Here is a 26,705-nt window from a genome sequence, read left to right as displayed (position 1 = left end):
ACCCCGAATGAACTGCTCTGAAACAACTACTTATTTGTTGATACACAATGTTTTTTCCTAGAATATAGACAGATAATTCCACAAATCAAATCTCCTCCCAATTGGTTAATTTTCCTGCATGTTTTACAAACCTTAAAGGGTAGGCCAGAAAACAAAATTGTTCAAAGTTCCATGCTCTGAGGATGTTATTTTTTTTTTCTCCTGGCCAAGGCTGTCTTGAAAATTGTCCAGACTAAAACTACTGGGGTTAAGTTATATGGAACAGAAGAATTTGGGGGTCCAATTACCTAACTGTCTGGGCGTTAGAATAAATTCCAGCCCATGTTCTGAGGAAAATTCTAGTCTGCTTAGGGGTGCTTGGCTGGCCTGCACACAGCTTTCTTGTGAAGTTCCTCACCTTTATTTCATTTACTGAATTTTATTCATCCAACAGCTATTATTTTAAGCACTTCCCACTGGCCAGGCGCTGTGCTAAGCACCATGTCTACAGGAGCGAGCAACACCCACGTGTACTCTGCCTCCACAGACGGGCTGAACATTAGGTACTTGCCAGGGCGTATAATCTCAGGTTCAGGGACACCCGATCCCTAATAAATGCTCTGCTGCAACAAAGTCCTGGCAGGTTTTTTTGAAGTTAGTTTTCCTCTAAATGTTTCGAAACCTACCTCTGTATAATCTAACCAGTAAAAAACGAACATACGGACTATATTATATCGCTCCTTGGTAGAACTACTTTTACTGAACAGAGTCCCGGAAGGATGCCGTTGACTTAGATTAGTAATGCGTTAAGAATCGGTTCCGGAAACCCTTCACAGTGTTCACTGGGATGACTGTTACCCTCACCAGCTGCATACCAGGTGGTAAGCTCTTTATTTATAGTGCTTTAAAGAATGCCCAGAAAATGTTTACTAAGAGAAGTGACCACACAATGTTAGTAAATGGTTGATTTGTCCTATATAACGAAGAGGGATAATCTTGTTTCTTAAATCCTGCCAGGTCCCAGCAATACAATCAAATCATTTGGAAACAGGTCTCAGAGAAAAAGCAAAGTAATGGTATAGATGCAAAATGGAGAAAGGAATGAGGCGAATGTAAAAATACGTAGCACGAAGCCCTCTGCGCTTATTATAGATAAAACATTTACTTCTAAGCTTTCTAGCAACCTCTCTAAGGAGGAAATCATGGTAAGCTGGATATTGCACAATGACTACTAGATAAAAACAAAAAAAGGATAAAACTAACTTCTTGAAAGAAACACAACTATTTCTCACACGAAGACAAGAAATAAATACATCTTAAGGGCCCCCTCTCCCCTGGCTAGCTCTCTTTCGAGGCGAGCATGAACAAGGTACCAGAGTGGCAGAGGCAGCAAGCTAAGAAAAAGTTCCCGCCTGGCCCTACTGCATTCAAGTGAACACAAGCACAAGGGATGACCCTGAATTTGGAGATTTGTAAGATTTCATGACAGGTATTCTTTTTTAGAAAACATTTTTCAGTTTTATTTATTTATTTTGACAGAGACAGAGCAAGCAGGGGAGGGGCAGAGAGAGGCAGAGACAGAGACAGAGACAGAGACAGAGAGATCCCAAGCAGGCTCTACACTGGCAGCGCAGAGCTAGACAGGGGGCTCGAACCCATGAACTGTGAGATCATGACCTGAGCCGAAACCAAGAGTCGGATGCTCAACCAACCGAGCCACCCGGGTGCCCCTCATGACAGTTTTTAGCTTCCTCCACACATACAATCCCTATTCCACTTGTGTCCTTGTGTGACGGACCACACACGTTTTTAGTGTGTCGAGACTGACCATCATCTCCTGGTATCTAGTAACCAGCTTCCTTCTTTCAATGATGAATTATTCCTTCCAATTTTCTTCCCTATTACAGTTGCCTAAGCTAGACACTATGCCTCCCATTTCCCGATGGCAACACGTGGTCACAGGACCAGGTTTTTGCCACAGCTGTGCGTGCAAGTATAAGTGACCTATGCAACTTCCTTGTCACTTCCTTACACACAAGTGTCCTGTTCTTCATGTTTTCTAACCACCCTCCACTCCCCTCTACCTGGAAGATGTACAGGTGCTGCTGAGCCAGTTTTCATTTGTTTTTAAATAGCAGACAAGGCAACACCCCAGGCGATGGCAGGACAAAGTGACAGAAGGAACCTGGGTCCCCAGAGCAGAGCAGTCTACACACCCTGAGCTACCTGCCTACCTCTGGATTGTTTCAAAGCAAAGAAAGAAATTTCTGCTATCTAAGACGCTGTATTTTCAGCTGTTTATCCAGCAGTTTAGTCTGTACTCTAACCAACACAATTTAAAAACCTTATTAAGTTGGTATGTTTACTTCAGGGTTCAACAAATTGAAAGGGCCTGAGAGAACCTAAGTTTGTTGTATGAAATATGAATGAAGGAAGTCTCTCCAGAAGGGAAATATACAAGAGCAACAAAAGAAATTACTGGGAGTGGGAAGGAGACCACCCAAGGACTTACAGGTGTCCTAAAGGAGATTCTGGGTAATGTCCAACATTTACACAGAAATAACATTCGTAAGTAAAATGAATGAAAAATCTTCACATTAAGAAAAATACATTATTAAGCTTGCCGATTTTATATAATTGTGCTCATTTTAATAAGACCAGGTATAAACAACGTAGCCTCGTAGACCCAAATTAGAGGTGCTGAAATTTCAGGTTGTTTTGTTGACTTACGTTTCGTGGGTGCCAAAAAAGAAGATAGGATATTTGTTTGCTGGAGGCTTCACAGCTCCCTCTGGGAGTTCATCAATCTGTTAAAGATAAATTTAGTTTTTAAATATTCAGTTAAATCATGTAAAATAGCATAAACAAAATATTGTTCTGATAATTTTTTTGCTAATTTCAAAATAAAATTATTCTAATCAAAATCCCAATAATTTTTCTTCTTTTGAACCTTCTAAGTGATTCTGAAGTTCGTATTTGGCCCACCACATGGACAGTAACACTGTAAATTGACTATAACCATTATGGTAATACATCACCAGGAGCCCAAACTACTCATTTCTTCTGACTCAACAGCATTACTTCTGGAATCTGTCCTAGCAAAATAGTTAGAATAACAACAACAACAAACAAAAAGATGGCACTTTTTGGAGAGGACGGTGAATTTACACACACGCACACACTACACCTAGAAACATACATGCTGTAAGGCAGAGAATTATTATGGAAAATTAACTCAGTGAAATATTATACAGTCATTAACAATTACCATCTCTTTCCTGGACTATTCCAAGTCTCTCTCCACTCGTTTAAGCTGGAATTACATTTAAAATGCACATTTGATTATCTCACATCCCTGCTTCAAATCCTTCTATGGTTTCGCATTGCTTAGAGCATCCTTAACTGTGCACATGAAACCTTTGGAACTTTAAAAAAATGATACTTAGGGTGCCTGGGTGGCTGAGTTGGTTAAGCATCTGACTTTGGCTCAGGTCATGATCTCACAGTTCGTGGATCCGAGCCCCATGTCGAGCTCTGTGCTGACAGCCTAGGGTCTTGGAGCCTGCTTCAGATTCTCTGTCTCCCTCTCTCTCTGCCCTCCCCCACCCGCACTCTGTGTGTCTCTCTCTCAAAAATAAACAAACATAAAGAAAGAATAATGTTACTTTAGTCCCCCCCCCCCCCCCCAGACCTACTGATTCTTATGTACGGTTAAGGTTGAGAACCTCTAATAAGATAAAGTCCAAATTCTTTAGGCTATTATATAGTTACACATTCATAATTCCTTACAATGTTTCAAGAAACAGAAACTTGCAAATCTCCATGTGTAGCCCCAACCTTTCCTTTGAATTCCCATAATTCCAACAGGATTATGTTGAACTGCAGGCATGAAATTACCAATGTCTACAAACCATTTCTATTTCCAGGTCCTACAAGCAGCTCAAACTAAAGAAAAGGCTACAAAGAGGAGAGGCACACTGGAGTTCAGAGAGCAAGAGACCAGGCCTGATACCCCATGTCTGGAAGAGATCTGCGGGCCTCCTTCACTCACATGTGGCAGCAGCCTGGGGGTCACCCCACAAGTTCGTCTCTGAACTGAACGAACCATGTGTCAGAGCAGACACTCTGTGTACTGGGGAAAGATGAACTTTGAGTCTAGAACTCGTAAAGTCCTGCTTCTGATTTTAAACTGTGCCATCGAGGGCACCGTTTCCTCTCCCGGGGCCTTGACTTTCACATCTGTAAAATGGGATGGTTGCACTTGGTGACCTCTGGGTCTCCTTCAATCTTGAAATCCCATGGCTTGTCTAAAACTGAACTAATTTCCCTTGAATCTAGTTTTGTTTTCTAACTTAATTATTGGCATAGTCTGTTACCAGGAAAGAAACCTTAATCTTTTTATTATTTCCTCAAGCCCCATATTCAGTTTTTTACCAAATACTCCCAATTCAGCTCCAGGAATGTCTCTCAAATCGATCACTATTCCCATTAGTAAGTGTTGTTCCCTAAACAAGTTCTCACGATCTTTTAACAAGGCCATTACAGGTCTTTCAAAGTACCTCCTTGTCTCCAGGCTTTCCTGTTACATTCAATACGACCCTCCAAAGACAATTTAAAATGAATAATTTCATTTGAATAAATTCACTAAACGTTCAATAATGTGTGTCTGTGTGCGTATATACGGTAAAAAACACGACATAAAATTTTCCATCTTAACCATTTTCAAATATACAGTTCAGTAGTGTTAATGATATTCACACTGTTGTGAAACAGATCGCCAGAAAATGAGTAACTGTACTTTGAGTGGACCAAGGATAGAACTTAAAATGGAAACGCATGGTGACCAGGTGACAAAACACTGTCACGTCATGTTGGGTTTTTTTTTTTTCACACTTAGAAAAAAACTGCAAGTAAACAGTTTAAAAAGAACTCTTTTAGGGGCGCCTGGGTGGCGCAGTCGGTTAAGCGTCCGACTTCAGCCAGGTCACGATCTCGCGGTCCTGAGTTTGAGCCCCGCGTCGGGCTCTGGGCTGATGGCTCGGAGCCTGGAGCCTGTTTCCGATTCTGTGTCTCCCTCTCTCTCTGCCCCTCCCCCGTTCATGCTCTGTCTCTCTCTGTCCCAAAAATAAATAAACGTTGAAAAAAAAATTAATAAAAAAAAAAACTCTTTTAAAACTTTCTGTCAATACAGCTTTTGGATGAACTTTTTCTTTGCTATAATGTTACATGAGTAACATCTATTGCAGAGGCTGCACAGCAACGGCCCTCAGGCCATCTCTGGCCTGAAGATATATTTTGTTTGGCTCGAACGGTGTTTTTTTTTTTTCCCCAACTGAATTAGTTACCAACACTTTAAAACAGGAAGATTCACATTAAAATCCAGAACAGCTTGTGTGAAAAAAAAAAATTACAGATAGGGATGAGCAAGCATTCCTACAAGGAAACGATTAGCCAAGATGTTCAACAGATGCCACCTTGAGACCAAGTATGTTACACTTCTGCCACACTCTAGAGAGTGTCAATGCCTGCGTTCCTCATTCATACCCTTTAGCCGGCCCCTTTGGAGTACTTGAATGTGGCCCCTGTAATAAATATTGTCAACGATCTAGTAACTGGCCTGACAACCATGTTGGTTCCCCTATAAAGGTGTTAAGGAGGTTGACTTGTATTGAGTCGTTTTTTTTTTCTGCCTGTTCATTTTTGAGAAGGAGTGCAAGAGAGTGTGCACACAAGCGGGGAAAGGGGTGGGAGCTAGAATCTCCAGCAGGATCCATGCTGTCAGTCGGCCCAGAGTCCCACGGGGGGCTCGAGCTCATGACCCTGATATCATGACCTGAGCCAAAACCAAGATCGAACACAACCGACTGAGTCACCCAGGTGCCCCGAGGGTCTTGTTTTTAACTTTTTTGAAAATTGTACTTTGGCATTTTTGGAATAACAAGTTGTTCAAGTAGATACACCTTCCTGAACCAATTAAAAAGTGCACCTCCCAGGCACTGTTTTTTGGCTCCTACTGTGAATACCAAGTGGCAACAGAATTTTACTTTCAGTTTCTGTTTTGTTTTGTTTTACTGTTTGTTTTCCTGACTTTGTATTTTTACTTTTGTTCCCAGTTCTCAGCTACGTTTGTTAGGATTCTGGTTTGCACACAGCCAATGTGTTATTCACCATTACAGGACGAGGGTGACCTACTGTCTTTTGGGTGTGACGTGGCAAAGAATCTGGTATGTTAGTCTTTTAGTCTGTAGAATGTCTTGCTTCCTTTGGACAGAAGAAGAGTCCTTTTGAGACCGAGATCAGTGAATGTGTGTATTTTATGTTACCTTTAACCTGTAGCTGAAGTTTCAGACCTGAAGCCAGCAGCTCTCTGTGTTCGTACTTGACAGAGTGTTTACTCCTTCTGTGATTTTGAAACATTTTTCTACTTCTGGAAAGGGTCTTAACAAATTGGGTACAATTTTCTTAAAAGATCTGTTTCTATTGGTTTACAGATAGTAATATGAGTTATAAAAATATAAAGGAACATAAGAATCCTCAGGAATTAAAACAGTGAATGTACAATACTTTCAATATGGTAGCCTTTTTGTTAATGTTCTTTATTGATTTGTCTGCTTTGCTCATTGCAGAGACACTCAGGGGATGTCAGTTAGAAACCAAGCCTGTAATCCCTTGAAGTTTATAAATCCACAGCCCTATGGACTCGGGGCAGGAGGGAGGCAACCTCATATTTCCTAGAAAACGTGTCCTCAGAGTTTCATCCCTGCACCATCACCATCAGCCGTTACATGGGGACTCATCAGAAATACTAGTTCTGAGTCCAGAATTCTGACCAATTGACTTAGATACTTTGGGAGTTAAACCCAAGAGTCAATGTTTTAAGAAACCTCCAGCTGATTCTGAAATACATTATAAGACATTCCCCCTCTTGCTGTGGTTCCTGTGGATGGACTGCCTTCATTTCTTGTGCTTAACAGAGGTCTCATTATGTCTGCAGGATTTCTGCAATGTGATTGCAAAAATGTACCAATGCATGATTGCTTTCTTAATGCTTTAAAATGTACAAAATAGCAAAATTCCTATTTTTTATTAAAGGAATACCACATTATATTAAATGTGGTGGCCTTCTAAGAAAAAAAAATCCTTCTCATGGAAACTGACAGGTCAGAGGCAGTTATACGTAAAAAACCATGGGGCGCCTGGGCGGCTCAGTCAGTTAAGCATCCGACTTTGGCTCAGGTTGTGATCTCATGGCTTGTGAGTTCGAGCCCCACATCAGGCTCTGTGCTAACAGCCCTGAGTCTGGAGCCTGCTTCAGATTCTGTGTCTCCCTGTCTCTCTGCCCCTTCCCTGCTCACGTTCTGTCTCTCTCTCAAAAATAAACAGAAACATTAAAAACAAAACAAAAACAAACCAAATTTAGGGGTGCCTGGGTGGCTCAGTTGTTTAAGTGTCCAACTCTTGATTCTGGCTCAGGTCATGATCTCATGGCTGTGAGATCAGGCCCTGCATCGGGCTCCCTGCTGGGCACGGAGCCTGCTTAAGATTCTCTCTCCCCCTCCCCAGCTCTCCCTCTCAAAAAAAAAAAAAAAAAAAAATCCAAATTTAAGCAATCAAAGTGAATCCTTGAACAAATCAGACTGGTTGATAATTCTGTTGTAAAAACAATTCTGTCTGAATTTAATCCTTATAGAATGTAATATAAGTATATGTTTTATTTTTTAAGTAAAATTTGGGTTTGTTTCCTCATGAAGACACTAATTACATTGGGACTTCTTAAACAGGTCTACTGATAAGCTAATGTTGCTTCCATATAATGTTAATGGTTAAGGAAAATATAAATATAAACGAACTATATTTCTGACAAACTTTTCTAAACCAACAGCTATTATATTCTGTGGTATATTAGATTAAACATAATTTCCAATACTTAACTTTAAGATGCTGGGCTAGTATTAAATTGAATTAAAGGATAATCTTTGCATCCTTGAATAATTTCCACATAGAACAGAATACTGAAGCACTGGGAGCCGTGTGTGGTTTTGTGTCATATACAAATAGGGATTACAAATAGGGATTAAGTCTGCTACTCTAAGATCTAAGACACAGGAAGGATATGTGCATTATGATTGTCCATGAGCTTTGATCGTTTGCTAAAACACTTGTATGGGACAGTAATTCCTCAAGTATCTGGCTCTCTGTAAAACAGATGTCACTCTGGATAAATTATAATTAATATGGAGATTGAGACTCTACAGAGAACACTGGCACAGAAGTATAACCAGGTAGGTGAGGTAACAGGAGGTGTTTTCGTTTACTACTGGGGAAAGATTAATTTTGTACTTGAACTCAAGTATTTAGGTTGTTCCCACATGTGGGAGAAGATTAAGGACAAGGCCCAGATGAATGCTGAAAGTTACAGGTTTGTGGAAAGGGAAATTTACTTGCCTTGGACTGTGTAACTGCAAGTGGTCTAAAAGTTTATGCAATGAAATATTAAAATGTTGCCAAAGTTGGATGTTTGGTTTTTATCAACTGAATTATAACTGACATATAATATCCTGTTAGTTTCATGTGTACATCACAACCATTCAACATTTTTATACATTATAAGATGGTCCCCACGGTGAGTGGTCGTCATCTGTCATCATATGAAGTGACCATGACATTGGCGACTGTATTCCCTATGCTGCACTCTACATCCTGTGACGGTCACTAAGTTTGTGCCTCTCAATCCTCCTCACCTACTTTGCCTGTCCCATCTCCAACTCCTGCCTGTTCTCGTAGCCAACAGTTCCCTATATCTATGCGTCTGTTTGGTTCATTTTACAAGTTTCCGGTTTTGTGTTTTTTAGGTCCCACATACAAGTGAAATCATACAGTATTTGCCTTTCTCTGACTTACTTCGCTTATAATAATACCCTCTAGACCCAGCCATGTTATCACAAATGGCAAGGTTTCATCCTTTTTTCTTAGGTAATATTCCACTGTATACAGATCCCACATCTTCTTTATCCATTCATCTATCGATGAACACTTGGGTTACTTCCATATCTTGGTTATTATAAATAATGCTGTAATATATAGGGGTGCATATATCTCTCCAAATTGGCATTTTCATTTTCTTTGGATAAATACCCAGAAGTGGAACTGCCTGTTTGCATAGTATTTCTATTTTTAATTTTTTGAGGAAACTCCTTACTGTTTTCCATAGAGACTGCACCAGTTTACATGCTCAGAACAGGGTGTGAGTGTTCCCCTTTTCTACATCCTTGCCCACACTTGTTATTTTTTGTCTTTTTGGTTCAGCTGGCTCAGTTTTGATTATTTATTCATAAGATTAAAAAGGGTGAGCTTACAAATCCATTAAGGTCAGATATTTATTAATACAATACCAAAATTTGGTTTTCTCTGTTAAAATAACAAATTGGTCTTGGAGTATCCTGTCTGTTCCTAACAAGATGTGGTAAAAAAAGGTTATTCCCTAGCCTCAGAATAATCTGCCATACTTCATTAGAATAACTCCCAAGACTGTGTGCTGTCATATCCTTAAATTTGTTTTTGAACAAACAAAAGTTCCTTGCTGAATGAAGAGTTTTGGTCCTTAAAAAAAGTGGGCTACCATCTTCTATGTGATTTTGAAACACTGTATTATTACTTTAAGCCATTATTCATTATTCTCAGATATCGAAGTTCCTCTCCTAATCAAGTGGTCACATCTCTGACAAGTCTCATGACGTTGCTGAGACTGAAGTGTTCCCTGGGAAACAAATTCTTTTGGCTCCGACTGTGGTAGATCAGAAGCTCAGTATTGCCAGTGCTCTGAATGATTCGAACAATCCAACCACATCGTTCTGTGGGGGCCCCACGCTCTCAAGGCTACAAAGCCCACCTCTCTCGGCCCCCTGGCTGTCCACTCTGTTCCTCAATGCAAACCCCAAGTGGCTCTGGGTGGCATGTGGTATCCCCTCTTCCTCTGGGCCACGCGGGTGTGAGTTTATGTAACTAATAAGCGGGGGTCTATCTCATCTGTCCAGTGTTGAGTGTCGAGCCATTCCCATAACCACTCCCTCTCAGCAACAGGGCGAACAGAGGATGAAAACACAGACAGGCACCAACATCAGGGGAATCTGATCGGAATACTGGGGGTCAGGGGTCCCACATGGTGGCAGCTTCATGGTTTCACTGCAGTCCACCTGGTGGTTGGGGGTGAGGAGGAGTGCAGGGTGAGAAGTGCTAAGTGCTGAGAGCCAGAGGGTAGGTGCAGACACCCAAGCGCCCTCCCTCGGCAATGCCCTTGCTCTTAGAAATGCTCGTGGCCCATTCCCGTACTTTGTTCAAATCTCTGCTCAGGTAGTACCTCATCAGAGAGCCTTCCCTCACAACCCAATTAAAAATAGCACCTCTCCCCCTGTCCTCTGTTCCCTTATTCTGCTTTATTTTTATTCTTAGCACTTTCCTGACACGGAGTATTTTGTCGGCCTCTTCACATTAGAATATAATGTCTGTGCTGGGGAAACTTGCGTCTTCACCACAGTAGCCCTACTGCCTAAAGCAGTGCCCGACACACGGCAGGTGCATAACAGATATCCCTTGAGTTCCAAGGTTTCCTTACTGACTTAGGACCTGAAGAAGCCTACACTTGCTCATGGAGGAAATCAGTGACCTCAACTACGACACGGAAGACAAAGTACATCATGGAACGCTTTTGATAACAGATTACTAAGGAAAATTATTTCAAGGTTATGGTATAAAGGAGTCTCTACGCTTAAGAAAAAAGATGTGACAAGCAAACTTGTCTATCCGACTATGCCAACAAGAACAATTTGGGGGGCTAGGAGCACCTGGGTGGCTCAATTGGTTGAGCATCTGACTCTTAGTTTTGGCTCAGGTCATGATCTCTTGGTTTCGTGAGTTGGAACCCCATGTCAGGCTCTGTTCTGTCAGCACAGAACCTGCCTGGCATTCTCTCTCTCTCTCCCTCTCTCTGCCTCTCCCCTGCTCATGCGTGCTCTCTCTCTCTCTCTCAAAATAATAAACTTAAAAAAAATACAGAAACAGGGGCGCCTGGGTGACTTAGTCAGTTAAGCATCTGACTCAAAAAATTAAAAAAAAAAAGATAATAAAAAAATTTAAAAAAGAAAGATTTGGGGGGCTAGCTGAAAAGAACAGGGAGAGAAAAAAAGACTATTTGGGGTATAAAACTGTATAAAGTGAAGTTAAATTACACAGGAAAAAAAAAGCTTGCATGATGATGTTACAAAAATGGCTTTAGATAGAGAGGTCTACAAATGAGTCAACAAATTTACTGCAGGCTAAGAAAAGGGAAGCACATCATGAAACAAGGAAATGTGCACAAGATAAAGGGGAAAGAATTTTCTAAATGTGACTATATTTGGCTTAATAAATAGGTTACTCATCAACTTAATATGTGAAAATGACACTTTGTTAAAAGAACCACAAACACAACTATATGGACATAGCTTCCAAAATAACAATTTGAAAAATCCGTAGGGGCTCTCGGGTGGCTCGGTCTGTTGGGTGTCTGGCTTTTGGTTGCAGCTCCAGTCACAATCTCACAGTTCATGAGTTTGAGCCCCGCGTCATATCCTGTGCTGACGGTGCAGAGCCTGCTAGGAATTCTTGCGCTCTTCACTCCTCCCCTTCTTGTCTCGCTCATTCTCTCTCAAAATAAATACACAGGGGCGCCTGGGTGGCTCAGTCGTTTAAACGTCCGACTTCAGCTCAGGTCATGATCTCGCGGTTCGTGAGTTCAAGTTCCGCGTCAGGCTCTGTGCTGATGGCTCAGAGCCTGGAGCCTGTTTCAGATTCTGTGTCTCCCTCTCTGCCCCTCCCCCGTTCACGCTCTGTCTCAAAAATAAATAAACGTTAAAAAAAAATTTTTTTTTAATAAAAAAAAATACACAAACTTAAAAAAAAAAAGAATGAAAAATCTCTAGGAAATCGGTCCCTAATATCTTTAAATACATAAAAATCATCACCTATTACTTGATAGAGCTATTTCATAAAGACGTTTTGTTTTCCACGCGATGAAACTTTCAGAACCTTGACAGTTTTATCTTTAAAAGAATTATAAATAATTCTGAGAAGATACACTTAGAACGCAGTGTTTTTATTTGTGATGGGCTCTCTGTAGGGGACAGGCCAGATGACTTCTTGAGGGCCCTCATTAGTGTTTTCTGTTATGGCTTCTGGAGAAGGAGCATGTGTGGGCAGTCATCCACCCTCTGCCCTCACAGGGCACCTTAGGGAGAGCCAGTCTCTGACAAGGGGAGAAGCTCAGGTTGAAGGGTAAAAAGCGAGGGATTTGGTTTGTGACCGTCATGGAAGATCTCCACTTAAACGTCCACGTCCTCTTTTTTCAATTTCAGAAATCATGTTTACAAAAAACTTTTTTTAATGTTTATATTTATTTTTGAGATAGAGAGCATGAGCAGGGGAGGGTCCGAGAGGGAGACACTGAATCCGAAGCGGGCTCCAGGCCCTGAGCTGTCAGCACAGAGCCCGACACGGGGCTCGAACTCCTCAACCGCGAGATCATGACCTGAGCCGAAGTGGGCCGCTCAACCGACTGAGCCACCCAGGCACCCCCAGAAATCATGTTTTAGATGGAAATGCCTAAAATTCTGGCATGTTCCCTCAACTCTCCTTTAGTCCCCATGGTCTTCTTCTAAGCAACTGTCCCCACAGCTTCAATTTTGAAGAGGTACAAAATACACTTGCTTTTAGGGTTTATTTTCAGTTTTCACGAGAAGTTGATACATCATATACCCATATAACTAACCTAATCAAGTATACAACATTTAAGTCAGCTCAGAAAGTTCCTTCATCCTCCCTACCAGTTACTTCCCACCCACCACAGGCAACCACTATCCTGATTTACGTCCCCATAGATCAGCTCTGCTGGTTCCTGAATTCAAAATTAAAAAGGTAAGAAGTCTGGGTATTGGCTTCTATTGCTCAGTGTTTTTGAAATGAATTGAATTCATATTATAGAAGTAGTTCAGTCTTACACATGGCCAAGTTATATTCCACTGCACCCATTCTCCTACAGATGTACTGATGGACATTTGTTGTTGTTGTTTTTGTTTTTGGACATTTGTATTGTTTCCAGTTTTGGTTACCGTGAATAAAACTGCTATAAATATTCTTGCTTTTTTTTTTTTTTTTTTTTTTTTGATCTATGGTTTTACTTCTCTTGGATAATCCCAGGAACAGGATTACAGGGTAATAGCACAGGTAAATGTTTAACCTTAAATGTAAGAAACTGCCAGACTATTTTCCAAAGTGGTTATCATATCATTTTACATTCGCTCACACAACATAAGAGAGCTCAGATGTTCTACATCCTAGCCGTCGTTGGTACGGCCAGCCTTTCTAGGAGGTATGAAGGGGTATCTACTGTGATTGTCTTTTAACATACGAAACTGTCACATCCTCTCCGCACGGACTCAAGAGACATGAAAGCACATGTCCACAGAAAGATCTATATAAAGATGCACACAGAGCTTTATTCATAGTAGCCCAAGTGTGAAAACAGCCCCGGTGCTCATCAGCATGAGAGCGGCTGAGCGGGCTGTGTGTGGTGTATTCAAGGTTCACACAAGGGAATACTATCCAACAACGGGAAGGAATGAAGTTCTAGTCAGACAACAACATGGACTAATCTCAAAAACATGCTAAATGACAGAATCTCACATAAAAGAGTAATACTGGGATACTGTATGATTCCATTTATATGAAGTTCTAGAAAAGGAAAAGCTAATTTACAGTGAAAAGATGTCTGAACAGTGGTAACTTCTGGGGGAAGGTGGGTGTGGTGAGTGAATGGGAAGACGCGAAGACGCAGGAGAAAATTTTCTGGGGTGATGGTAATATTTCATATATTGATGGGGGTTGTGTTACACAGATGTATATGTTTGTCAGAACTCATCCTGTGAAACACAAGATTCATGCATTCACTGTATGCAAACTTTACCTCAAAAATGTAAATAAATTTTAAATTCTAGTTAAGTATACATATGCTGAAGTGCTTAGGATGAAATAACATATGCAAATTAACTTAAAATACATGAGAAATAAGATGGATGGATGGATGGAGAGAGACTGTTGGAAGGACAGAAGTGTGGTAAACAAACCCAGCAAAATGTTAATTGTAGGGTCCCAGAAGTGGGTATATGGGATTCACTTTACATTCCAACTTCTTCTGTATGTTTCAAAATTTTCATAGTAACATTTTGGTAAAAATAGTAGGGGAAGGGAGGGAATATGAGGGTAATATAACAAGTTGGTTACATCCTTGTCTCTTAAGCTAGAAAGTCAGTGGACTGTGTCTAGTCAATAAGTGGAGGAGACAGGAGACTTGTATTCCGCTGTAAGTAAAAGTTTTTTGTTAAACCTATGTACGTACTTTAGCTAAAAACAATTCAGAAAGAATTTTTAAAACCACCAAACTGCCAATTACAGAGATCGTACCAGTCACACTTCCACCAATAATATGTGAGTTTCTATATCCCCGTAACTTCACTATTCATGGGTATTAGCAATATACATATATATATATATTTTTCTCAATTTGCTATGTGAAAAATGATGTTTTGTTTTAATTTGCACTTTTTTTTTTTTAACGTTTATTTATTTTTGAGACAGAGAGAGACACAGCATGAACGGGGGAGGGGCAGAGAGAAAAGGAGACACAGAATCGGAAGCAGGCTCCAGGCTCTGAGCCATCAGCCCAGAGCCCGACGCGGGGCTCGAACTCGCGGACCGCGAGATCGTGACCTGAGCTGAAGTCGGACGCTTAACCGACTGAACCACCCAGGCGCCCCTGCACTTCTTAATTAGAGATGATGTTGGACATCTTTTCATACATACTATATTTTCTACACACTGCTTTTTCACGCCCAGTACTCATTTTTCCACTGGGTTATGGGCTTTTGTTATCGATCTACAAAAGCTCATTTTGTCTATATCTCTCTATATGTCTCATCTCTTTTTCTATCATATGCTACAAATGTTTTCATCCATTTGTCATTTGTCTTAATTTCATTTGCAATGGCTTTTTGGCCAGGAGAAATTTCTTCATTTTTATATCACAAGAGCTATTCATCTTTTTCTTTGTGGCTTATGGTTTTGTATCTTGCTTTTAAAGTACTTTCCTATTCTAAGACTACAAAAAAATGTTCTCCTGTTTTCCCTTATTACTTTTGCGGTTTTAATGAATTATTTTCTTAAGCTAGAAATGTGCTTAACAGTGAGTGTAGGGAAACCAGCACCCACATACACGATTACATAAATGAAATGTAAATTGCTACAAACATTTAAGAAGCGGATATGATCGCATACATTATAAAATTAAAAACATACATACCACACAGCCTAACAATTCTACTTTTAGGAACCAATCTATTCTATAGAAATAAGAGCACAAGCATGTAAAGATAAACAAACCAAGATGTTCACTGAAGTTCTCCTGCCAAAAGAAGAAACAACTAACGGGCCATCGGCGAAGAAACGATTAACTGAATTATGGCGCAGCTATACTATGGCATATCCGTAGCCAACATCTATATGTATTGACTTGGAAAGCCAGCAGCATGTCAAGGGCAAGTGAAAAGAGCAAGCTGCAAATTAAAAAATGTTAACTGCATCAAACTCTGAGCGTGTGTGTGTATACGCATGTGTGTGTGTGTGCCCGCGCGCGCGTCTGCATGCGCATGTGCTTATTTAAGCCTAAGAAAATGTTAGGAAGGGTACAATGCTACATCAGGGTAGGAGGAATGGTAGTGTCACAAAACTGTATTTCTCCTGAAATTAAAAAGAAAAACGTTAACTATTTTTAAAAAGTAAATCAATGAAAATACTAATGCTTAGGGCCTGTCCCAGAATATCTGATTAAAAAAAAGAACTGCAGAATGGAATCTGTATTAGGTAAAGAACACGTGGACAGTTAAACTTACTGGACTCTCCTACATCCGTAGAGGATGACTTCTCCTTTAAACTCAACCATGGGGACCTTGTCTGATTGGATACAAAGAGCACCTTTTCCCACCAGTCTCCAGCTCTACACCTGGTTTGAATTCCTAGGAAACTATATTTGCATAACTTTGGCCTTGCCTTTCCCATTTCCTTAGCAAGGAGTCTTAGCTGGTCCTCCCCCAGCAAAACTTCTTTAATTATACACAAAATTTATAAAGTACATTTTAATAGAAAGAGAATTTACTGCTTTATGCAGATCTTCGAAACCCTGCTTCCTCCACCAAAAAACTCAGAAAGATGATCATGTGGAACTAAATTTGGATACTTGTGAATCCAATTCACAAGACTTACGCCAACTTGGGCACATCTTTTATTTTTGATGTCAATTTCATTGGCCTTTATGTTGTCAATATAAAATGATATGCACTATGCTTTTTTTCCCCTTAAATTCTATTTTGTCTGATATAAATTACTGCCATCTCTCCATCTGTTTTATTCAGTCTGATAAATAGATCTTTCCAATTTTGGAGTAATTTTTACCTCCCACTACTTTGTGTTAGGTCAGCCTCTTACAAACATTATTATTGTTGGATTTTATTTATGGATCTAAATGGAGAACATTTATGCTTCCAGTACGTCTGGCTTTTTATATGCCTCTTTTCTCTCTTCATGTTTACCTTTATTCTATGAATTAAACTCAAATTTCATAATTTTAATTCTACAAGTGCCTCAAACATTTCAAGAACACCATTAAAACAATAATAATTACACAATAACATGAAGACAATATTTATCTATTTATTCTAATCTGAAACAAAATAAGGTATTTAGTGCTTTCCCCCATCTTCCTCCCTTCCCTTTCTCATTATTTATTCATCTTTCTCCCATCTCTTCTCTCTTATGTTCCACTGTTTGATTTAATAAATTGGTAATTATTTTTCTTGTTGCAATGACTGTAGGCAACCACCCAAGGCAAATGCCTTCAAAGGATTAGGAAAAAGGCAAACAGCAGATGAAACAGGATGTCAATATGGAACTACCTGAGTGTCAGTTTCAGCTGAGGATCCAAGAATGTTGTCAAAATGGCTCGTAAACCTTAGCTCTAGCAAAAAAAAGGTTACAGATAAGGAGAGTTCAGAAAAGGACCTCCTTTCCCCACCCTGACCTAGGAAAAGAAGCTTCAACAAGACCACATGGAGAGCGTGGGACATGTCTTCTAGACCTAGGGAGTCCTAGAAGACCAGTGATTGACTCAAAACTGAGAAATCTTGAGAAAGTACAGGTTTTCTGGGTAGTTGCTCTGGTGGCAGACTGAAATGGGTGGTGACTATGCTGCGATTGGCCTGCACTCCCAAGTTTCTGGTGGTAAAGGGTGCATGTTTTCCATGGACCATTAGCTAGAGATGGAGGTTGTCTTAAATCCTGTTCAAGAGGGCCACCTGGAGGTGAGGGGACCAGAGAAGAAAGATGTCCAAGGGGGAGGGAGTTATAAGTGACTACTCAGAAGAGAGATACATTTGCCTTTATCAAGAGAAGTGAAGATGAGATAATCCCAAGAATACTGGTGACGGGGTGGCAGACTGCTTCTAAAATGGCTCCCAACGATCCTGATTTCCTGGTATTCACGGTCTGTGTACCGCCCTCTTCTTGAGCGTGGGCTATATCTAGTTACTTACTTCCAATGAACGGAATATGGCAAAAGTGGTAGGGTGTCATTTTCAAGATTGGGTTACAAAGGACTGTCACTTCCATCTCTTTGACTCTTGCCCTTTTGCTCTGGAAGCCAGCCGCTATTATTATGAGTTGCTCTATGGAGAGGTCCATGTGGCAAGGTACTAAGGGAGGGCTCTAGCCAACAGCTCATGAAGAAATGAGGCCATTAGGTCATTAATGCTTGAGAAACTGAATTCTGCCAACAACTACTGGAGTGAGTTTGGAAGCGAATCTATCCCTTAGACACGCCTTAGGATGACTGTGATCTTGTGAGAGACACAGATGTAGAGGGTCCAGGTAAGCCTTGCCTAGAGTCCTGATCCACAGAAATTGTGATAATAAGTGTGTGTTGTTTTAAGGTGTTAAGTTATGAAGAAATTTGTTATGTGGCTAAAGGTAATTAATACTGGGTGGCTCTGAAGGAGCTACAAAAGCGCTCATGAGCAAAACAATCAGCTCTAACAGGTGCAAAATCCAGCTAGCAATCAGCACCAGCTCACAACAGTTATAGTAAGTTCCACTAAAATCTTTCTTGCCACCTTCTTCCCCACCTCATCACTAGAGGGTTAAAGAATGCTAGAAGAGCAGTCAGTATGGTAGTAAAGTCAGAAAAATTAGTTGACCTTTCCTTCCCACTGTAGTAGGCCAACCTACTTCAGGAGTTATAAGCTTCTTTGGAAGGGAGAAATTTTGGCTTTAAAGACAGTTTGGACTTTTAAATTATTAACTGACCATATTAATTATTGAACTTGGTCTGCTTTTATGACTAGAACTGATTTGGGGGCTTTTCATTAGCAGAGAATGACCAGAACAGATACAGGATCTTATCCAGAGGGACAGGAACAATCTAGAATCACATAATGGCTTTGAACACAGAGTAGAAGCAAAACAAAGCTTCAAACAAGTAAAATGAGGAATGAAGACACAGCAGCTAAATCACAGAGAAAGAACAAAGGTGGGCGACAGGTCGAGATGAACACCAAGTAACACGCGAAACAAAGACAAGAGAAAATCAGCCAGGCTAGATCCCACCTTCTGTAAATGGTAGTTTCCTAACCCAGAGGCTCCCATGGATGCTGAGAAGTTCACACAGTTAATGGCAACCATGATGTCTGTGTTAATTTCAATTTAAAAATCAATAAATACACTTAAACCTGTCAGAATGGCCAGAATAACAAGTGCCAGCAAGGATGTCAGGAAAAAAGAACCCTGTTCATTGTTGGTGGGAATGTAAATTGGTACAATCGCTGTGAAAAACGGTATGGAGATTCTTCAAAAAATTAAAAATAGAACTACCAAATGATTTAATAATTCCACTACTGAGTATTTACCCCCAAAAATGAAAACATTAATTCAATAAGATATATGCGCCCATGTTTACTGCAGCATTATTTACCACAGCCAAGATACAGAAGCAACCCAAGTGTCCGCCAATAGATGAATGGATAAAGAAGATACTGTATTTTTACAATGGAATATTATTAAGCCGTAAAAAGGATGAGATCTTGTCATTTGAGACAACATGGATGGACTTAGAGGGTATTATGCTAAGTGAAATAAGTCAGAGAAAGACAAATACCATATGATTTCACTTACTTGTGAAATCTAAAAAACAAATGAATAAATAGCAAAATCAGACTGATAAATACAGAAAACAAACAGATGGCCGCCAGAGGGGAGGGAAATTAGGGGATGGGCAAAACAGGTTCAGGGGAGCAGGAGGTCCAAGCTTACAGTTATGAAATGAGTAAGTCATGGGAATAAAAGGGAATATAGTCAATGCTATTGTAATGGTGCTGTATGGTGATAGATATAGCTATACTTGTGGTGGGCACAGCATAACATACAGAGTTGTCAAATCACTGTGTCATGTACCTGAAACTAATGTAACATTGTGTGTCAACTATACTCAAATAATAATTAAAAAAAAGCATACAATACATATTATTAAAAAAATCAATACTAAAAAAATCAATAAATATATTTTCTAATATTGAACGGTATAAGACCCTCTGTACCTCCTGAGCAAATATGTACACGATAGTAAATATTAGATCGCTCTGTTCATGGTTCAGATATGCAGTCAGGTTCATCACTCAACTGAATACAGCTAGCTAGCTACTTGTGGGTTTGCCTGCTAATCTGTTCTAATTTTTATTTTTACTTTATACCCAGAACAAACTGCTGGTTAAAGACTGAAAGCTAAGAAAGCAAAAGGAAAACGGATACTGAAATAGAAGTTAACAAAGAGCATAAAATGGTAATAATCTTGTACACATAAAATTATTCTTTAGAGGGGTGCCTGGGTGGTTCAGCCAGCTAAGCATCCAACTTTGGCTCAGGTCGTGATCTCACGGTTCATGGGTTTGAGTCCTGTGTTGGGCTCTGTGCTGACAGCTCAGAGCCTGCAGCCTGCTTCAGATTCTGTGTCTCCCTCTCTGTTCCTCTCCTGCTCATGTTCTCTCTCTCAAAAATAAACATTAAAAAAAATTATTCTTTTGAAAATGGAATTTATCTTGTCAATTTCAAGATTCTCCATTTAAACCAGCACTGAAAGGAGAAAAAAACAATAGTGACAAGTATATTCCAATCTAGCATTTTATTTTAAAAAGTTAAATTATACCTTAAAAAGTTAATTATACCTTAGGATTATAATTTTAGTGATGATCTTCTCATGTCTTTTATATATAGGCACAAATATTTTACATAAATGGGAAGTATCACAGAAGCTGTTTTATCTTGGGATCCTTTTTCTTTTAAACAGAGATGTATGTTTGTTTATTGACTGAGTGAGTAGAGGCTTACCTCCAACAACCTTCCCCAGATTTACTTATTCTCAGGCAATCGTTATTTAAGAACTATGCTTTTCTCGGGGTGCCCGGGTGGTTCAGTCAGTTAAGCGTCCGACTTTGGCTCAGGTCATGATCTCATGGTTTCACAAGTTCGAGTCCCACATCAGGTTCTCTGCTGTCAGCACAGAGCCTGCTTCAGATCTTCTGTCCCCCCACACCACCCTTCCCCTACTCTCTCCCTCTAAAAAAAAAAACCAAAAACACAAAAACTTATCTTTATATATATAATCATCTACAAAAGTTTTATATACACAGGCAGAATGACGGGGACTATGGTGTTTCCACAGCACACACATGCACAATTGTATTTTATAAAATTCTCTGCATCGTGAAAGGTCCTTGACGTCAACTGGCTGCATGACAATCCAATAATTAGACAACCTACAATTTAATCAAGTTTTCCATGAAAGATGGGTATTGACTCTACTTTCAGTGTTTTTGCCCTTTATTTTTATTTATTAAAAAAATTTTTTTTACTGTTTATTTATTTTTGAGAGAGAGAGAGAAACAGAGTGTGAGTAGGGGAGAGGCAGAGAGCGAGGGAGGGAGACACAGAATCCAAAGCAGGCTCCAGGCTGTGAGCTGTCAGCACAGAGCCCGACGCGGGGCTCGAACTCACAGACCGTGAGATCATGACCTGAGCTGAAGTCGGAGGCTTAACTGACTGAGCCACCCAGGCGCCCCTGCCCCTTATTATTTTTTTTAAATGTTTATTTATTGTGTGAGAGAGAGAGAGAGAGAAAGCTCTTCAACAATCAGTTCTTCAGACCCCTCTCGCTCTCCCTCTCTCTCAGGGGGAGGGCAGAGAGAATCCCAAGCAGGCTCCATGCCCGGTACAGAGCCCGATGTGATGCGGGGCAATCCTACAACCTTGAGATCATGACCTGAGCTGAAATCAAGAATCAGATGCACACAGATGCCCTGTTTTTTCCCTTTAAAAAAGGCTATAATAAACATACTTAGATTTTTATGCACTGGTGCTCCTATTTCCAGGAGACAGATTTCTAGGAGTGAGACTGTTGGATCATAGATTTTTCATTTTAATAGAGATTGCCAGACTGCTTTCAAAAAAGGCTGTAATCATTCACATTTCCCCTAAGGTATGAAAATGACCTCCCTTCCAATATTTGACAGCATCAGGTATTACTGCTCTTTTAAATTGGCGTTTCCCTGATTAATGGTGAGGTTAAGCATGTTTTCACAGGTGTATGGGCCATTAGGATCTACCCTTCACTGAAGTGCCTCTTCATCTGATTTCTGCATTTCTCTACAGAAGTCTTTTACTGTTCTCTCGAAATACACTGACCTGGGATCTGTGATCTCTACTGCAAGTGTATGTTTCCATTACATAACAGGCCTGCTGAAACGTCTTCTAGAGTTCCCGAAAGCACAGCACAGCCCCTGGCACTTCCCCCCTCACCGCCTCCCTCCACGGCCTCCCTTCCCTGCTACACTCACTCCCTCGGGGCTCCCTTCCAAGCCTTTGAATGCCATGCACACGTGCACGTGGATGAGTCTCCTATTTCTACCCCTGAACTCCAGACCTCCCTTCTGAGAGCGTCAGGGTCACGTGTCTGAGCGGCTCACGGGCATTCCAAATTCAAGAGGCCTAAGAACAAACTCTTAGTCTCAGGGCCCCACCCGCTCATGTTTCATTCCCCATGTCAACGGCATCACCGCCCACCCAGCTGCTCCCAGTGGAGGCTCCCTCTTCACACAGATCTACCCCATCTATCACTAAGTCCTTTCAATTACACCCCCAAATATATCACTGAACTAACTAACCACCTCCTTCTGGATTCACCACTGTCCCCTTGGTCCACCCCACCCTCACTGAATGCCCGCACTTCCACAAAAGCCTCCTAACTGGGCCTTCTGCATCCTTCCCCCAAGCCCTCCACCTCTGCCCCCAACAATCAGTTCTTCAGACCCTAAACATAAGTCAGATTATGTCATTCTGCTCAAAATTCTCCAATGACTTTCCATATTTTTAGAAAGCCTATACTTATTACTAAAACTGAGACCCTACACAGTATGAATGTTGTCTGTCTACCCCCTGGAACTCTCTCTCCTGCCCACTCCCCCTTGTCCCAGCTCATTCCCTCTCAGAACTCATCTGCCTTCTTGCTCTTCCTTGTAAATGCCAAGCTCCTTCCTACTTTCCCCTCCAGAAAGTTGTAACACTCTCTTCCACAGGATGTTCAACTCTTCCCAAATGTTACATTTTGAAAAATCCCTCCCTTGAGCCGCAAAGACAGACAGACAGACACACACACACACACACACACACACACACCATCAAATCATATGCTATCCTTTTACTTTGCTTCAACTTTTTCCACAGCTCTTATGATTACATTAAATTACATATTGTTTTGCTTATTTATCCATCTGTTGCCCTTAAACTAAAATGTAAGCTTCATGAGGACAGAAAACTTGTCCACCTCTTTCACTGCTGTCCTTAGCACCCAGAGTGCTATCTGGCACAAAACAGGAATGCAGCAATTTTTTCTTAAAAAAAGAATGAGTAAAATATTGTTTTATTATCTACTTTTTGACACGAATCATTGTAAAGCTAGCCTGTCTGCCCTGAAAACAACCAACGTATAGCTGTAGTTCATTAGGTTTTAATGTTGTATATTTTTATGTCAACATACCCTAACTTCATATTCCATTCTTTGTTAAAGGACATTTGGGTTTTTTCCACGTTTCTTTTTGCCATTACAAATCGTGTTAGTGTGAATATTACTGTCCACGTCTGCTGGTATACATGGTTAAGTTTCTCCAGGGTACACAACTAGGATTAGAAATGCTGAGTCAAAAGATACACGAAATTCAACTTCACATCATAAAGTTGAATTGTTTTTCAGAGTGCTTGGACCAATTTATATTCTCTCGGTGGTATACAAGAATTCCTGCTGATTCACATCCTCTCCAATATATGATCTGGCAAACCTCTTAATTTTTGGTAATCTCAGTATGATCTTAATTTGCATTTCCCTAATTACTAATAAAGTTGAACATCTTTTCATAAATTTGTAGGCCTTAGGTATTTCTCCTGTGAAATGGCTATTCATGTCATTTTGCCCATTCTTCTATCAGGCTGTTTGTCTTTTTCTGACTGATTCATTCTGTATACTAAAGCTTTATTGGTTCTGTGTGTAGCAAGGATCTTCTCCCAGTGTGTGACTTATATTTTCAAGTTCATCAGAGGATGATTTTGTTGTTGTTGAACAGAGCACTTGACTTTAATATACTCAAAGCTATTAATCTTTACTTTCATGGATAGCCCCTTCTGTGTCTTCACGGGAAATTCTTCCCATTCCAGGGACATAATATATTTCCCCATATGCCCTAAAAGCTTTTCACTCTTTCATCTATGTAGAAATGATTTTGTATACTGTGTGAAATACAGATCTAATATTTATTTATTTTTATTTTTTATTTTTTTATTTTTTCAACGTTTATTTATTTTTGGGACAGAGAGAGAGACAGAGCATGAACGGGGGAGGGGCAGAGAGAGAGGGAGACAGAATCGGAAACAGGCTCCAGGCTCTGAGCCATCAGCCCAGAGCCCGACGCGGGGCTTGAACTCACGGACCGCGAGATCGTGACCTGGCTGAAGTCGGACGCTCAACCTACTGCGCCACCCAGGCGCCCCCAGATCTAATATTTAAATCATAATAGTCTCTCCACATCCCCTTCCTCTATCTGCAATGCCACCCTCGTCACATATCGTGGTTCCATAATCTGTGGACCAGTTTCTAAGTAACCTTTCTGTTCTACTGTTTAATGCATCTCTCCCTGAGACAAACTTTGTCTACTACTAACTACTTTTTGAAGAATTCTACATTTCGATATTTGGTGGGCTAAATCCATCATGTTATTCCAATTCAGAAACACCCTGTCTTGGCTTTCCACCCTTCTATATACATTTTAAAGAAGAGCAACAAAAAGAAAACATTATTTACAAACACACACACACATTTATAACAGCAGTAGAAAGTATAAGATACTTAAGGATATATTTAAAAAGATGTGCATAGAAAATTATAAAGGGGTGCTTGGGTGGTTCGGTTGGTTAAGCATCTGACTTCGGCTCAGGTCATGATCTCAGTTTGTGAGTTCGAGCCCCGCATCAGCTCTGTGCTGACAGCTTGGAGCCTGGAACCTGCTTCAGATTCTGCGTCTCCCTTTCTCTCTGCCCCTCCTCTGCTCGTGCTCTTTTTCTGTCTCTCAAAAATAAATAAATGTTGAAAACAAAAATTAAAAAAAAAAAGAAAATTATAAAACAACTTAAAAACATTTAAGCAAGCCCAAATAATGGAAAAATAGACCACATTCACGTTTTAGAAACCTCAATATTATTAGATACCAATTCTCCCCATATTAATCCATAGATATAATCCAAATCCAATCAAAATCTCAGTATAGTTTATTGTGAATCTCAACTGTTTGCCCCCATTCCTTGATTGCAAGCATACAGAATTTTAATACAAGATGTAAGACTCTGACCAATGTACGTCTTGGAACCCAAAACATGGCAAGCCTTATCTATTTCTAGTATTAGAAGTTTTTTTTTCCCTATTAAAGTCTAGAACATTTCATTATAATTCTGATAATCAGTTTTGAACTGTCTGTCCTATCTTCTTCTAGAGTTCATGTTATTTGCAACTGACTTTTTCTGAAATAGATTTGATGCTTAATTATCATCTCTTTCCTTATATTTATCTCTAACCACTTCTTTTGCTTTTTAGGTATGTTCCACGAAGTCTGTTTTCTGTTTGGCTATTTTTCGTAACACTGATTCTGCTTGCTGGTTGGGAATGTCTATGTACTCTCTACTCTGGCCTTACTTAATACTCATTATTTACATACATTTTTCTTTAATGGAAAAAAACATTTGAGGAACGCAGATGTGGTAGACTACCAGAAAAAAGGGCTTTGGACAATCATAAGGCATAGCACAAAGGACTTTTAAAAAGCCTGGGAGAGGGGCACTTGGGTGGCTCAGGCAGTTAAGCATCCAACTCTTTTCAAGTGCACATGGAACATTCTCCAGGAGAGATCATGTGTTAGACCACAAAACAAGTCTCAATAAATTTCAGAACATATTGAAATCCCATCAAGCATCTTTCTTAACCACAATGGTATAAAACTTGAAGTCAATTACAAGGAAAAAAAAAAGAAAACCCTAAACATGTGGAGGCTAAACAATATGCTACTAAACGACCAATGGGTAAGTGAAGAAATCAAAGGTGAAATAAAAAAATACAGGGAAACAGATGAAAACACAACAATCCAAAATCTTTGGGATGTAGCAAAAGCAGTTCTAAGAGGGATATTATAGTGATGAAAGCCTACCTGAAGAAACAAGAAAAATCTCAAACAATCTAACCACACACCTAAAGAACTAGAAAAAGAAGAATAACCAAAGCCCGCAGCAGAAGGAAGGAAATAATAAAGATCAGAGCAGAAATAAACTATACAGAGATTAACAACAACAAGAACAGATCAATGAAACCAAGAACCGGTTCTTTGAAAAGATAAACAAAATCAACAAACTTTTAGCCACCAGACTCCTCAAGAAAAAGAGAGGACTCAAATAAAATCAGAAACGAAAGAGAAGCGACAATCTACTAAAATACAAAGGATTATAAGAGACTACAATGAAAATTATATGCCAACGAACTGAATAATCTGGAAGAAATGGGTAACTTCCTAGAAACACACAATCTGCCAAACCTGAATCAGGAAGACAGACAATCTTCATAGACCAATTACTAGTAACCAAATTGAATTGGTAATCAAAAAAAAACTCCCAACAAACACCAAGTCCAGGACCAGATGGCTTCCACAGCTTAATTCTACCAAACATTTAAAGAAGAACTAATATTTTTTCTTCTCAAACTATTCTGAAAAATAGAAGAGAAAGCTTCCAAATTCATTCCACGAAGCCAGTATTACCATGATATTAAAACCAGACAAAGTCATTACAAAAACACAAACAACAAAAAACCTCACTATAGGCCAACCTTGATGAATACAGATATAAAAATCCCCTACAAGATATTAGCAAACTGAATTCAATAGTATTTTAAAAGGATCATTCACCACAATCAAGTGGGATTTATCCCAGGAATGCCAGGATGGTTCAGTAACTGC

General features: G+C 40.0%; 2 protein-coding genes across 2 annotated transcripts in view; one reads left to right on the top strand and one right to left on the bottom strand.

Moving 5' to 3' along the window:
- Nucleotides 1–4,627, top strand: part of TM6SF1 (transmembrane 6 superfamily member 1) — a 56,851-nt gene extending 52,224 nt beyond the window's left edge. Inside the window, exon 10 of the mRNA XM_027068203.2 lies at nucleotides 3,906–4,627. Coding sequence (XP_026924004.1) covers nucleotides 3,906–4,073 — 168 coding nt within the window. The 3' untranslated portion in view covers nucleotides 4,074–4,627. The remainder of the gene's footprint in view (nucleotides 1–3,905) is intronic.
- The window catches only part of HDGFL3 (HDGF like 3), a 71,809-nt gene that overhangs the window by 21,790 nt on the left and 23,314 nt on the right, over nucleotides 1–26,705 (bottom strand). Inside the window, exon 2 of the mRNA XM_027068210.2 lies at nucleotides 2,710–2,786. Within this exon, the coding sequence (XP_026924011.1) occupies nucleotides 2,710–2,786 (77 nt within the window). The remainder of the gene's footprint in view (nucleotides 1–2,709; nucleotides 2,787–26,705) is intronic.

The sequence above is a fragment of the Acinonyx jubatus genome, chromosome B3, assembly GCF_027475565.1.
Source record: "Acinonyx jubatus isolate Ajub_Pintada_27869175 chromosome B3, VMU_Ajub_asm_v1.0, whole genome shotgun sequence".
Lineage (NCBI taxonomy): Eukaryota > Metazoa > Chordata > Mammalia > Carnivora > Felidae > Acinonyx > Acinonyx jubatus.
The sequence above is the reverse complement of the archived record's forward strand: the minus strand, read 5'-3'. Positions and strand labels throughout refer to the sequence as shown.